The sequence below is a fragment of the Trachemys scripta genome, chromosome 3 (genome assembly GCF_013100865.1).
Source record: "Trachemys scripta elegans isolate TJP31775 chromosome 3, CAS_Tse_1.0, whole genome shotgun sequence".
NCBI lineage: Eukaryota > Metazoa > Chordata > Testudines > Emydidae > Trachemys > Trachemys scripta.
This window is the reverse complement of record NC_048300.1, coordinates 136,195,313-136,211,019: the sequence shown is the minus strand read 5'-3', so window position 1 is coordinate 136,211,019 and position 15,707 is coordinate 136,195,313. Positions and strand designations below refer to the sequence as shown.

Sequence of the window (15,707 nt, the reverse complement as noted above, 5' to 3'; positions counted from 1 at the left end):
GAGGAGTTAGAACAGAAAATCAAACTTATCCTTCTTCATATTTTCAATGAACATTGTATTTTGAACTCCTATGTTAAACAAGTTTCAATTACTTACAAAAATTGATAGATGGTCAATACAGTTTTATTTTGCTTGTAATTTTATTACTAGACAGAGTCCAGGAAATTCAGAAATTAAAAATCCTGTCTCCTTGATTCCCACACTGCTTGAGAAGTGCTGAAAAACTGATGCTCTCCACACACGTCTCCAGATCAGTGCTTTTAGATTAAACAACTTGTGCTAAGGCTGAGCAGAGTCAGGAATTGAACTCAGGTTAGAGCGAAAGCAAGAAAGGTGGTTTGGGGAGTGGTCTAGTCTGAGAGTACTGGCTACAGGAAGTAGAGGGTGGGAATGGGGAGAACAGGTTAGAGGCAGACCCTTTCTGCAGAACATGGACATGTTTCTCAGTTTGTCAATCTTTATTTCATTTGCCTTAACAGTTTACAAAAAGAAATAAAAGTTTTTTAAAAAATGGTTTAGGTGAACACTTTTAAAAGATGCATATTAAAACCTATCCAAAATGTGCAGAGTCCAGTGCTTTTCCTATCAATTTAAGTGTAGAAATATTTTCCAATTTGTTTTCTTTTCCTGCCTATTAGCAGGAAAGTGGCAGTCTCCATAGAGTAAGTTTTAATTTATTTAAAAAATAAATGTTAAAGAATGTCTGTTATTTTGGGGAGCAACTGCTGGCAAAGAAAGGGTATAAACTCAGATGGTATAAAAATCATTTCTGTGAAGGTAAAATTACTGTTTCTGACCTCCTTGTTGCTAGGCCATGACTCCATGTTCTTGAGAAAGCCTCTGGATTTGGAAAGGAGATACTATATAGAGCTGGAACATTCTCTCAGAGCCAGCTTACAAGAAAGGATACGTAGAAACCGAACAAAACGCCATGTTAACCCCTACACTGCTTCATTCCAGTACACAGCTCCTCTGAAGTACCAACATTCCACTTCATAGTGACTTAGTGCATGGCACAGCTTGAAATAAAATTTGCCGCAAGTACTACATACATTCAACTTCACTTAAGAAATTAACAAAGGTAGGTCAATTCTTAGCATTCATATTTTAACAAACAATCAAGGCTGCACCTACCTGTTCTTTTGGCACAAGTTGTTGCCTGGGTAGCACAACTCCACATACTGCTATTACATTTGCAGAGAGGTCACCTGATACGATGTCTCCTTGTGTGTACTGCAACCCTTTCTCTCTCTGCCAAAGAGATGTGTCTGGATTGGCCAAAACAAGGGCTCTCTCCACATTCCGCATTCGTGATTCTTCCAGTAGCCTGTCAAATTAGTATCCACATTCATTACTGCAGTTGGATGTCCTTTACACCAAATATACTTAATCATGCAATGTATTCAATGTGAAAATTCATCTTACTTTAGTCTGAAACGTATTAATTCATCTGGATTGAAGATCTTCTTAAGGAAAGATAATTTGTGCTCATCGTTCATGCATGTAACCAAAGCAAGGCAATTTGAAGTGTACCTACAAAGAACATTTTGAACAAAATAGGTTTCAAAAAATTCTTCAGAATAAAGAAAGACAGACAGAGACACACACAAAATTCTAGAAGAAGAATCTAGTACATCTTTTTCCCCCCACAGGAATTGGTAGAGAGAAAGCATTGTCCTCCCCAACTACAGTTCAGCTATAGATCAAGAATGTGTTGTCCAACTCTTAGTAGAAAAAAGACTCACCTTTTGGCATACAACTGATAGAGGCAATGAATTTTGTATCATAAGTTATAAAAGTTTGCTACCCAAGGCAAATACGTAGTACCATTTTACAATGATTTGCTGTGTCCTGTTTCATATTTTACTGCCTCGCTTCACTGAGTGCTCTTTAACTGTCTTTATTTACAGTATAATCTAAAATATTCCTCCAGAGAAAATTGACTCAAGTCATGGCATATTGAAACAATGTGCCTCACAATCTAACAAACCTTTCTATAAGTAGGTTATATTGCGGCAGACACAATAATTAGGTACACTTTTTAAATAGAAACATCTCTTGGATATCTTCACCTTAAATGGAGGATGTGGCTTTCTATAAGATCTGTCTTTCATCTAATTCAGCAGCTAGATTGGCCATAGTATCAAGAAATCAAGACATTAGCTCAAGGCTCAGTGCTAACAGAATCCTAAAACCACTTCAAATCTTTTGACTTCACTACTAGATACAGCTGCCTCTTCAAATAACGAATATGTAACTTAAAAAGCAGTAAGTACAAAATCATACAGACAAATACATTTTTCATCAGGTTTAGTCAGTTCTCGTTTTCTGACCACCATCAATGTTCACTGAGGCTGAAAGAGGAAAGCCCCCAGAAGAAGAGTGGATCAGCACAAAATTTAAAATCAGGTAGTTTCTCCCTTCCAAAATTACTGTAAAAAAGTCATGTAAACCTACTCCGGGAAATGAACCATAATTCTAAAACAATAACCTTATCTCATGCCTTACTGTCAAGAGAATTTAGTGTAATAGTGTATTTTTTAAAATTGGGACAGTTAACCTTTCTTCACTCCATTGTCCAGGGGTCACTTTGACCAGAAGTCATGATGAAGAGCTATTGAAATCCATCTGTGAACTACCAACAGAGTAAGCAAGCTCCCAACCTTTCAGATCATTTTGGATCTTATCAAAAGGTGCTATGAATGTTTTGTGTATCTTCCTGGACCCAAAGAGAGCTCAATGACTTCCTTGGGCTCTGATGTGAGGAGCACGTGCAGGCACAGCTTGGAAATTCAAGCCAGAACAAGATGATCTACAACAGGGGTCTCAAACACACGGCCCCCGGGCCACATGCAGCCCGTGGCATTATTTGCTGCGGCCCACCAAGCTCCCTGCCCTGCCCCCCGGAGTTATTTCCTGCGGCCACCAAGCTCCCCTCACCTGCCACCTCCCCTCCCGCCAGTGCACCACGTCCCCACTCCTCTGCCTACCTCCGGGCGCTTAGCGCTTTCCAGGAGGGACAGGGGCAGGGATTTGGGAAAGGGGTTGGAATAGCGGTTGGAGGGGGCGGAGCTGGGGTGGGGATTTTGGGGAAGGGGTTGGAATGGGGGCGGGGAAGGGTGGGATCTTTTGTATCTTTATATGAAAAAAAGAGTCAGTGATGCGGCTCTTGGGTCAATATACTAGTCCTCATGTGGCCCTAGTGGTGATTTGAGTTTGAGATCCCGGATATACAAGCACTCGTTGGAAGAAGTGGCGGCTCCGGGCTATTGAACAGCAGCAGTGCCATCAGAAGGAAAAGGAACTGAGGCAGGAGTACAAGCACACAAAGGACAGCTCTCTAAGCCTGGTGCATCACTCACTGACTGCACTTTCTATTCTGGATGATGCACCAGGCTTAGAGGAGCTGTCCTTTGCGTGCTTTATCATAATTTACAAAGTTAGGTAAGTGGGTGGGGCTTTTTTCCTCCATTTTTCAGTAGAAACGTTAATGTTTTTAAAAGTTAACGGTTTTTATTTTAACTGAAACTTAAGACTTTTTTCTTAAGAGACGTTGATAGACATGTATGAAATCTGAACTTCAGTTTACCACATTACTCCTAGGGGAATTCTGGGCCAAAAAAATTAAAAATTCTGCAGTTTTTTTAAAATTCTGCATATTTTAGTTGTCAAGATAACACAATATAATCACTCCAGTTTGAAATATTTTGGTAATTTATTTAAAAATACCTGTCAACAAGTATGTCAACAATACAGACAATTAATAAAAAGGTTCCCCCAAGAGAAGAGAGTGAAAGAAAGCCGTACGACAGGGGTAGTCAATTATTTTTTGTCAAGGTCCAAATTTCTTGGTCAAGGTCTACTCAAGATCCAGAAACCAGAAAAAATAAATACAAAAATAATAATAATCATGATAACAAGTAAATAAAAACATTTTGGGGTCCATTCAAAAGCGTCTGGTGGTCTGGATTTGGCCCACGGTACACCTATTGACTATTCCTGCCCTACGACAACCAGTTCCAGTTGGGGGGGGAGGGAGGGGGGAGGTAGTGGAGGGGTGTGTGGGGCCCACAGAACCAAGATACCTGCATTCCCCTCCACCCAGTGCTCAGCTGAGGGGCACCCCCCAGCCCAGACACTCGTACCCTCCTCTCCCCAGAGCCCAGCCCCTGGGAACCCCCCCAGCCTACACACCCACACCCTCTTTTCCCCAGAGCCCAACCATGGGGCACCCCCCAGCCCACAAACCTCCACCCCCAGTGCCTTTACTCCCCCTAGCTTCTTTACTGTCCCGCTGGCGGATGTAGTGTGATGCGAGACCCTGCCCTTCCTCACCGTTGGCCAGAGCTGGGTCTCCCAGGACCTCTCCCGTTCCCAGGAGAACGAGGACCAAGCCGGGAAGTCAGAATGTGCAGAGCCTTCAACCCCACCCAGGCTGAGTGTTCTGCTCACTGTGAGCTGGGCTCTGCAGAGTCCAGCGGCCCTAGTGACAACCAGCAGCCCCAATTCTGCAGGGGAAACATGGATTTCTGGGCAAATTCTGCATTGCGCAGTGGTGCAGAATTCCTCCAGGAGTGGCGCATTCTTTGTCTGGTATTGCTGAAGGTTACTCTCATCTTTCCCCTTAAAAGTGAAGGCTGCTAGGAGAAATTCAGAACACTTGTCCTTGAATGGAAAAGATTTTTGGATTTAAACTTACCAGCGGACCAAAGTATCATGACTCCTTAGCAGCGGAACACACACACTCCAGTCCCACAACTCCCGGAATACAGACTGCTCTTGTTGGAGGAATAGGTAAGCAGCCTCCATGAGATCCCGTAACTTCATCCGTCTGCGCCCATATCGGACTGTGTTTGTATCAGAACTTTCCAGGAAGAGTCTTTGGAACACTGGTGAAGTACCCTTAAAATATCTCAGAGCAAACCTTAGAGAGAGATAAGTGGAGACACTAAACTAGGCAAATGTGTATATCCAAGTGTGTACATCCAGAAAACAATCTACAAAAGAATTCTAATCCACAAAAGTCCTTAAACAGTAATTGTTGGTACAATGCAAACCAAATGTAAATTGAAGTCTTGTCTACAATTGGAAATAGTACCATTTTATCTGAGCAAGGTGGGTGATAGAATATCCTTTACTGAACCAACTTCTGTTGGTGAAACAAATTTTCAAACTACACAGAACTCTTCTTCAGTTCTGGGAAAGGTACTCAGAGCATGACAGCTAAATACAAGGTGGAATAGACTGTTTAGCATAAGTAGTTAACATATTCCACCTTGTATCTGTTTCACCTTGTATTTATCTATGACACTCTGAAGCCTTTATCTACACTTAAATCGCTACGTAGAGACAGCTGCACTGCTGTCACACTTCAGTGTAGACACTTACTACAGCAACAGGAGGGATTCTCCCATCACTGTCGTTAATCCACCTCCCCAAGAGACAGTAGCTAGATGAAAGGAAGAATTCTTCCATCCACCTATCACTGTCTGCAGAGGGGGTTAGGTCAACATAGCTACATCTCTCAGGGAGGTGGATTTTTCACACACCTGACAGATGTAGCTAAGCTGGTGTAAGTTTCCAGTGTAGACCAGCCCTGACTCCCCTTCTCAGACCTGAAGAATTCTTGTAGCTCAAAAGTTTGTTTTTTCTCACCAACAGAGGTTAGTTCAATAAAAGATATTACCTCACCCACCTTGTCTCTCTAATACAGTAGAACCTTAGAGTCACAAACATCAGACTACGAATTGACCGGTCAACCACACACCTCATATGGAACCGCAAGTATGCAATCAGCCAACAGCACGCGCGCACACACACACACACACACACCAAATAGAGTACAGTGCTGTGTTAAATGTCAACTACTAAAAAAAAATAAAGAGAAAGCAACATTTTTCTTCTGCATAGTAAAGTTTCAAAGCTGTATTAAGTCAATGTTCAGTTGTAAACTTTTGAAATAACCACCATAATGTTTTGTTCAGAGTTACCAACATTTCAGAATTATGAAAAACCTACATTCCTGAAGTGTTTGTAACTCTGAGATTCTACTGTATCCTGGGAACAACACTACTACTACTACCATCACACTGCAAACAACCATATTAGCAGTCATTTGTCACTAGTCAGTTTAACTGACTAGTGCTGATTATTCAGATTACAAGGACAAACAGTGGTCAGCACCAGTTCCACTAACCCATGTTAACCTCGGGTCACGAGAGGGTTAATTCCAATTTGCTGAACCAGTACTGACCACTTTTATTTAGGTCTAAATTTGGATTTAGGAGCCTAATTTTAGATGCATAGTTTTGAAAATTTTTGCCAATGAATAATTTTCACATAACTCTCTACCATGCACGCCAGACATTTTTCTATTTCATTTCAATCATTGAAAAAGATGCATATGTTAGACGTTGCCAGACATTCATTTAAACATTTCCTTTAATTAAAACCTCGGGTTTTCTCAGTCAGAGTTTCAATTCAAGAAATGTCCATTACCAAGGCAATAAAAATATATGAAAATACACACTCTTTCTCTCATAGCCAGAAGATCCATCTACTGACCAGCTATCTAGTACAGGGGTGAGCAAACTACGGCCCACGGGCCGGATCCGGCCCCTTAGGGCTTTGGATCCGGCCCGCGGGATTGCCCCCTGTGGCGTCACAGGCCCCACGCCGCTCTCAGCAGCAGCCAGCAGATCCCATTGGCCGGGAACAGGGAACCGCAGGCAACGGGAGCTTCGGGGGAGGTATCTGGAGGTGCAGCAAGGGCAGCGCACGCGGAGCCCTTCACTCCCCCTTCCCCAAGGGCTGCAGCGCTTCCTGGAGCGGCGCGGGGCCAGGGACAGTGCAGGTGTGCAGGGAGCCTGCCCTGGCGAGTGCCGCTGCCACCCCAGAGCCGGAACCCTTCCTGCACCCCGCCCCCCATCTCCCTGCCCTAAACCCCCTGCCTGCCCTGCGCACCCCAACTCCCTGCCCTGAGCCCCCTGCCGCAGTCTGCACCCCTCCTGCACCCCTGCCCTGAGCCCCCTCCTGCACTCCGCACCCCTCCTCTGCCCCAATTCCTTGCCCTGAGCCCCTTCCTGCACACTGCACCCCCTCCCACACCCCAACCCCCTGCCCCAGCCCTGCATACAATTTCCCCACCCAGATGTGGCCCTCGGCCCAAAAAGTTTGCCCACCCCTGACCTAGTATATAGTGAACAAGTTCAAACATCACAAGCAGACATCACATCACTTACGGAAGCACATCAGGGTGGTCACCAATGAGCTTGCTCATTGCTACACAAAGCCTTTCATGCAGATCATGGTTGATTTGACCACCAACATTAATGGCTTCTGCATTTCTTTCCAGTAAATCCAGCAGGATTGGTCGAAACTGACGACCAATCAGTAGAGTACATTCTTTATCCACTAATAACTGTGCTAAGGCATTGAGAATACACTGGCGATCCTGTCGAGTCCAGATCTGGAGGAGAAAAAAGGGGAAAAGGACAATTAACAGTTATGATCACATCAAAAATGAGTTATCATTCCAAATCACATTTCAGCTACCTATGTCGCCAGCCAGTTTGAGACTCAACCAGGAATTTTAAACAGAAATCAGGCAGCACAACAGATAAGTAGCAATGGCGGAGCTAATAGGAGGTGGGGAAGGGTAGGAGGGCAACTTCCCGTACTCCCCACAGCAGCCTTTAGAGGTGTGTGTGGTGCCTTTTCAATCAACTGGCAAAACAAGGTATAACGACACAAATTTTCACACTGGGCTAGAGAGCATCATAACAGAACGGAGAGCCAGGGACAAAACTAAATGGCTCTAAGACCCTATGTGCCAACTTGCAACATTGAGAGTGGGGAGCCAGACCCAGCCTGTGGGACAGTAGCCACCCCTGCTGGGTGAGTGCAGGGCTGCCCACCAACAGCCAATCGTATGTTGTTTACTCCACCCAAATCCCATTCCAGAACCTGGGCTCCGCCACTGATAAGCTATATATACATAAATACTTGTACTTCAGGGCACCCTCTGCAGTCACACCACTGTCACTGGAAATCAATAAGGAGCCTATTCCACTACGCAGCCTGAAAAGCATTTATAAAGAAACACCACTACAACCTCGAGTTACATGCCTGTTTATTATTTCTTTTTAAGACACCAAACCTTGACTCAGTCATGCTATAAACGACGTTATTTCCACATTTCTGATAGTGTTTAAGGTACACAACACTTCTGAGAAAAGAATTTTTTTATTTGCAGTTTTGAAAAATATTTTCAACTTTCATGTCCAAGGGACCATTTATACAAGAAAATGCATCACAAATTCTGCAAAAGAGAACAAATAAGACCCAGATTCACTCTCAACACCAGTGCATTCCCACTTGCTTCATGTAAAAAAACAACTAGTCTTTTCTCCAGTCTTTGTTCTGCAGCCTACTGCTATTATCTCCCAGTCATAAAACAGTTCTTGTGGAAACTTATCTCCCTTCTTGTTCAAGGTTCTTTGTGCCTCTGCTTAGCCAAACATAAAGCAGTATAAATACATTCATACACCACTCTTACCGCTCACTCCAAACAACACAATTTGTCTTGACCAACTACTAATATACCATTAGTTTTGTTTTTGTGAAACTCAACACTGAGTTTCCCTCACTTCCTCTCAGCTCTCACAACAGAATAAACCTAGACACGACACAGTTTTCTCTGACACCAGCTAACTATTTTTATTTTACAGGTGGGTTGAACTAATTGTTTTATGTTCATCAGGGACATGGAAGAGTTTGTTCATTACAGAATTTAAAACAGGTGCCCGATTTTGAGTAGCAAAACTATTCTATTATCTAGCTAAATGGAAATTAAAAGGAACAGTTATAAGGGTGAAATGCCTGAAAACTGCATCAGACTATTTAAAAACAGCATCATGGAGGCTCAAACTAAATGTATATCTCCTACACACACACACACACACACACACACACACACACACACACACACACTAAAAGGACTTAAAAAAAAAAAAGCCACCATGGTTAAACAGCAGAGTAAAAAAGACAGAGGCATCCTTTAAAAACTGGAAGTCAAATCCTACGAAGGAAAATAAAAAGGAGCATAAACTCTGACTACTCAATCCTTAGCTACTCCAATAAGACAGCTAACGAGGTGCTTATTTTGTTTCTGAGACAATCCTTTGGTTCTTCAGGTAACGAGGTAAAATTTAGGCTGCCAACTAAGAGAGTAAAATCTAGGACCTCCATGTCAAATGTAAAAGTATAAGGCAGGCTAAGAAAGAACTGAACAGCAACTAGCTAAGGATACAAAAACACAAAAATGCAATTACATCAGAAGCAGGAAGCCTGCCACTCAATAGGGCCAGTGGACAACCGAGGTGCTAAGGCGCACTCAAGAAAGACAAGGCCATTGCAGAGAAGCTAAATGAATTTTTTGCATCAGTCTCTACTGCAGAGGATATTGGAGAGTTCCATACTTTTTAGCAGGGTGGATAAAAATCAATGATTTTTAACAGGCTAAGTGGATGACAAAATGACAGATGAAATTCATTGTCGATAAGTGCAAAGCAATTCATATTGGAAAGCATAATCCCAACTATACATACAAAAGAACCACAGGGTCTAAACTAGCTGTTACCACTCAAGAAAGAGATCTTGGAGTCATTCTGGGTAGGTCTCTGAAAACATCTGTTCTATGTGCAGCTGCAGTCATACAAGCTAACAGGAAAGAGATTGATAAGAAGACAGAAAATATCATAATGCCTTTACATAAATCTATGGTACACCCACACACTGAATACGGCATGCAGTTCTGATGTCCCCATTTCAAAAAAAAAAAAAAAAAAGATATAGTAGAATTGGAAAAGGTACAGAAAAGATAAGCAAAAATGATTAGGGGTATACAACAGATTCCATGCAAGCAGAGATTAAAAAGATTGGGACTGTTCATCTTAGAAAAGAGATGACTAAAAGGGGATATGTTAGAGGTCTACAAAATCATGAATGGTATGCGGAAAGTGAATAGTACCCAAGTGTTATTTACCCCTTCACATAACAAAAGAAATAGGGGTCACCTCATGAAATAGGCAGCAGGTTTAAAAACAAACATAAGCAAGTACTTCTTCACTCAATGTAGTCAACTTGTGGAGCTCATTGCCAAGGGATGTCCTGAAGGTCAAAAGTATAACTGGGTTCAAAAAAGAATTAGATACATTCATGTAGGATAGGTCCACCATTTGATATCTGCCAAGATGATCGGAGAAGCAACCTCATGCTCGTGTCCCTAAACCACCAAATGCCAGAACTGCCTATGGAACTGGACACTGTTAGAGACAGGATACTAGGCAAGATGGACCATTGGTCTGACCCAGGATGGCCGTTCTTATGTTCTTTAAATGCCAGATATACAGATGCTTAAACATAAGAGAAACAGAATATGATCCACACAGTAAAATAGTCTCTAATTACCCAGCTATTGTACATCAGTATCTGTAGTGTAAGCAATTTCACAAGAACAAGCAATGTTTTAATGAATGTATAGTCCTATAGGACATATAAAACTGCTTCTCATAGCTCACACTGACACTGGGAATGTTCTTGTTCTATAAAAAGATCATAACTTAACTATGATCTCAGGGCATATGGAGGTCTTAATATTTCACATATGATGCTACTAATAAGATAGGATTTTTACTAAAAGGTGGCTGTAGAAAGTTATACTTCCATGTCAAAAATATTACTTCTCCTGTGAGCAGGCAAGTGAAATCGTTTTTCATAATCATGGTAATTGGTAGAAAGAAGGTTTTGTACCTTAACTGGTAAATCTTTCCCAACAGTTTGGAAAGCTGTTTTAAATCAGAATCATAAAGGACAGCTCCACACTTCCCCTAGGAAATCCAACATAAACACATATACATAAACGTGAAGGTGACACTAAACAGCACAGCTACGATTGAGCATTAAGGTCCAAAGCAAGGTGACAGACTACTAAGGCCAGCAACAGGTGAGTGACACACGGCCCTCTGTCTCTTTTCCATCCAGCACAGAGAGCATGTTTACCAAATGCACTGTTCAGAGGATACTGGCTTAAACTGAGTCACTCGGAAGACATAAATATTGAGCAAAAGGATCAAAGTGCCTGGGACTGGTCAAGTTTTGAGGGGGCAGAAGAGGTCAGAGCAGCAGGGTTCCAGGCCTCACTGCTAGGCAGTGGACTGACTTAATACTGGGATACCAGGCCTCCAGATCTGAATGGTGGGAAGGGCCTTTTTGATAACTGAACCAAGGGCTCTGAAACACCTCCCCAAAGGAGAACAGGAAGAGTCCTTCTCTGCTCAGATCATGCTAGCAAGTTCACCTCTTCAATCCATTCCCCATAGAAACAAAGTGGGGGGGAGGGAGGAGGGAGGGAGGTTAAAAAAAGGCACCATGGTCCAGAATAGGCACAAGCTTCTAGCAGGATGGAGACTGGCCTCTTTATTTTATACAGAGCCACTGTGTGATATCACATGTAGAGCACCTAGTTACTAAAGTCAAAGGCATTTCAGAAAGGCCCATAGATAGAAATTATGGTCTCCCATCTGAGATACAATCAAAACATAGGTCATATTTAGACAATACGTTTTGGTCCTGTTAATTGACCACCAGTTCATTTGAGTTAACACACACCTTTTTAAATGCTAACCTACACACTCCACAAAAGCGTGTGGTTTGGTTTCAACATTTGTGTTCTGAAACAAACATCTGTGGAGTGTCTAGGTTAGCATTTAAAAATATGCTATTTTAAATTAACTGATAATCATTTCACTCAAGTTAAAACAGAAGTACAAACTATAGTCTAGACTTACCCTTAGGGTTACAGTAGGAAGAGTGAGTTTGAGGCTTGGCTACACTTGCAGATGTACAGCGCTGTGAGTTAAATCTGACTTCGTAGAGCTGAGTAGGGAAAGCACTGCAGTCTGTCCACACTGACAGCTGCCCAGCTACCACGCACCGCACCATAACAACTCTAACTCAGGAACCAACCCATGCAACAAACCTCGATGCCAACTCTGCCCACATATCTACACCAGCAACACCATCACTGGACCTAACCAGATCAGCTACAACATCACCAGCTCATTCACCTGCACGTCTACCAATGTTATATATGCCATCATATGCCAGCAATGCCCCTCTGCTATGTACATTGGCCAAACTGGACAGTCACTACGCAAGAGGATAAATGGACACAAGTCAGATATCAGGAATGGCAATATACAAAAACCTGTAGGAGAACACTTCAACCTCCCTGGCCACACAATAGCAGATGTAAAGGTAGCCATCTTACAGCAAAAAAACTTCAGGACCAGACTCCAAAGAGAAACTGCTGAGCTCCAGTTCATTTGCAAATTTAACACCATCAGATCAGGATTAAACAAAGACTGTGAATGGCTATCCAACTACAGAAACAGTTTCTCCTCCCTTGGGTTCACACCTCAACTGCTAGCAGAGCACCTCACCCTCCCTGATTGAACTAACCTCGTTATCTCCACACTGATATATACCTGCCTCTGGAGATTTCCATTACTTGCATCTGAAGAAGTGAGGTTCTTACCCACGAAAGCTTATGCTCCCAGTACTTCCGTTAGTCTCAAAGGTGCCACAGGACCCTCTGTTGCTTTTTACAGATTCAGACTAACACGGCTACCCCTCTGATACAGCGCACTGTCGTGGCCACATTTGTGGCAATTGCAGCGCTATTGGGAGTGTTGCATTATGGGAGCTATCCCACAGAGCACCTTTTCCCATTCTGGCACCGTGGGTTGGGGGAAGGGGGCGTGGGTGCGGGGGATTCTGGGTCCTGTCCCAATGCCCCGTGATCCATCGCTTCGCATCCCAGAAATCCCTTTGTTTCCGTCCACCTTTGGCGCCATCTTTCAACGGTTTCTGTGCAGCGCAATCTGTCTGCGGGAAATGGAGTCCGAACTGCTGAGGCGTATGCTGACAAGTCTCGCCAGCACGTCATGTTTGGCTGTCGAACTATTCCTTAAGATCCAAAGTGACAGTGAGAGTGAGGGGTCCGACGATGCTATTGAGCCGCGTAATGCGTATGACACAAAATTGCTTGTGGCATTCACGGACATGCTCAGCACCATGGAACTCTGCTTTTGGGCTCGGGAAACAAGCACCGAGTGGTGGGATCACATCGTCATGGAAGTCTGGGATGACGAGCAGTGGCTGCAGAACTTTCGGATGAGAAAAGCCACTTTCATGGGACTGCGTGAGGAGCTTGCCCCCACCCTGCGGCGCAAGGACACGAGATTGAGAGCTGCCCTGCCAGTGGAGAAGCGGGTGGCTATTGCAATCTGGAAGCTGGCAACTCCAGACAGCTATCGGTCGGTAGCAAACCGGTTTGTAGTGGGAAAGTCGACCGTTGGAATCATGTTGATGCAAGTTTGCAAGGCCATTAATCGCATCCTACTCAGAAGAACCGTGACTCTGGGTAACGTGCAGGAAATAGTGGATGGCTTTGCACAAATGGGGATCCCTAACTGTGGAGGGGCGATAGATGGGACGCACATTCCTATTCTGGCACCACCCCACCTAGGATCCAAGTACATTAATCGGAAGGGGTATTTCTCTATGGTTCTCCAGGCGCTTGTGGATCACCGTGGGCATTTCTTTGACATTAACACAGGCTGGCCCGGAAAGGTGCATGACGCACACATCTTTCGGAACATTTGGCTTTTCAGGAAGATGCAGGCCGGGACTTTTTTCCCCAGAGCGGAAGATCACGGTAGGGGAAGTTGAAATGCCCATTGTGATCCTTGGAGATCCCACTTACCCATTAATGCCGTGGCTCATGAAACCCTACACAGGGAGCCTTGACAGCAGCAAGGAACCGTTCAACTACAGGCTGAGCCAGTGCCGAATGACTGTGGAGTGTGCCTTTGGCCGTTTAAAGGGCCGCTGATGATCTCTGTATGGGAAGCTGGACTTGGCCGAAAACAGCATCCCCGCGGTTACATCCGCGTGCTGTGCCTGCCATAATATTTGTGAAGGGAAGGGTGAAAGTTTCACTCAGGCATGGACCTCCGAGGTTCAACACCTGGAGGCTGAATTTGCACAGCCAGATAGCAGGGCTATTACAGCGGCCCAGCGCGGGGCTGCAAGGATTAGGGATGCCTTGAGGGAGCAATTTGAGGCTGAAAACCAGCAATGGTATCTGGTGCCCTGCACAGGAGTGAAGTGCAGTAGTTCCAATCTTTAGGAATCAGTGTCTGCTAAGCAGACAAGCAGACTTGCAGTGCCTGTTTATTCCCTGGGCTAAGGAGTCTTTTACTTTATGCAATAATAAAGAATGTTTACAAAGTCAAAGAATCCATTTATTGAAAAGAAAAAAAAATTATTTATTGAAAAGAAACAAGGGGGTGGAGTGGGGAACAGTACAATCACAGATTCGCCTATGTCCTGTCTGGTGTGCTGTGCAGTGAGTGCTGCACTTCAGGACAGCTATACTGCATGGTAATGTGGGTTGAGTGCAGAGGGTAAGTGTCGTGGTTTTCAGGGCTGGGTGGTGAAGATACTACCAGCACTCCCAGCTATCTTCGAGACACCACCGACTTCCTGAGGAAACTACAATGCATTGGTGTTCTTCCTGAAAACACCATCCTGACCACCATGGATGTAGAAGCACTTTACACCAATATTCCACATGAGGATGGACTACAAGCTGTCAGGAACAGTATCCCTGATGAGGCCACAGCTCGCCTGGTGGTTGAGCTTTGTGACTTTGTCCTCACCCACAACCACTTCAGATTTGGGGACAACTTATACCTTCAAGTCAGTGGCACTGCTATGGGTACCCGCATGGCTCCACAGTATGCCCACATTTTTATGGCTGACTTAGAACAACGCTTCCTCAGCTCTCGTCCCCTAGTGCCCCATCTCTACTTGCGCTACATTGATGACATCTTCATCATATGGACCCACGGAAAGGAGGCCCTTGAAGAATTCCACCTGGACTTCAACAATTTCCACCCCACCATCAACCTCAGCCTGGACCAGTCCACACAAGAGATCCACTTCCTGCACACTACAGTGCAAATAAGTGATGGTCACATAAACACCACCCTATACCGGAAACCTACTGACCGTTATACTTACCTACATGCCTCCAGCTTCCATCCAAGACACATCACACGATCCATTGTCTACAGCCAAGCCCTAAGATAAAACCAAATTTGCTCCAACCCCTCAGACAGAGACAAACACCTAAAAGATCTTTATCAAGCATTCGTAAAACTACAATACCCACCTGGGGAAGTGAGGAAACAGATTGACAGAGCAAGACGGGCACCCAGAAATCACCTACTACAGGACAGGCCCAACAAGGACAATAACAGAACACCACTGGCCATCACATACAGCCCCCAGCTAAAACCTCTCCAGCGCATTATCCACGATCTACAACCTATCCTGGAAAATGATCCCTCACTCTCACAGACCTTGGGAGGCAGACCAGTCCTCGCTTACAGACAACCCCCCAACCTGAAGCAAATACTCACCAGTAACCACACCACACCACAGAAACACCAACCCAGGAACCAATCCCTGTAGCAAACCTCGTTGCCTACTCTGTCCCCATATCTACTCTGGCGACACCATCAGAGGACCCAACCACATCAGCCACACCATCAAGGGCTCATTCATCTGCACATCCA

At 44.2% G+C, this 15,707-nt stretch overlaps 1 protein-coding gene across 2 annotated transcripts in view; it reads right to left on the bottom strand.

Moving 5' to 3' along the window:
* MDN1 (midasin AAA ATPase 1) overlaps positions 1 to 15,707 on the bottom strand; it is a 168,427-nt gene that overhangs the window by 143,290 nt on the left and 9,430 nt on the right. For both annotated transcript variants that reach the window (XM_034766036.1, XM_034766037.1), the window contains exons 2-5: positions 7,242 to 7,468; positions 4,700 to 4,924; positions 1,426 to 1,533; positions 1,135 to 1,327 (exon numbers count right to left, since the gene is read on the bottom strand). In XM_034766036.1, the coding sequence (XP_034621927.1) occupies positions 1,135 to 1,327; positions 1,426 to 1,533; positions 4,700 to 4,924; positions 7,242 to 7,468 (753 nt within the window). The remainder of the gene's footprint in view (positions 1 to 1,134; positions 1,328 to 1,425; positions 1,534 to 4,699; positions 4,925 to 7,241; positions 7,469 to 15,707) is intronic.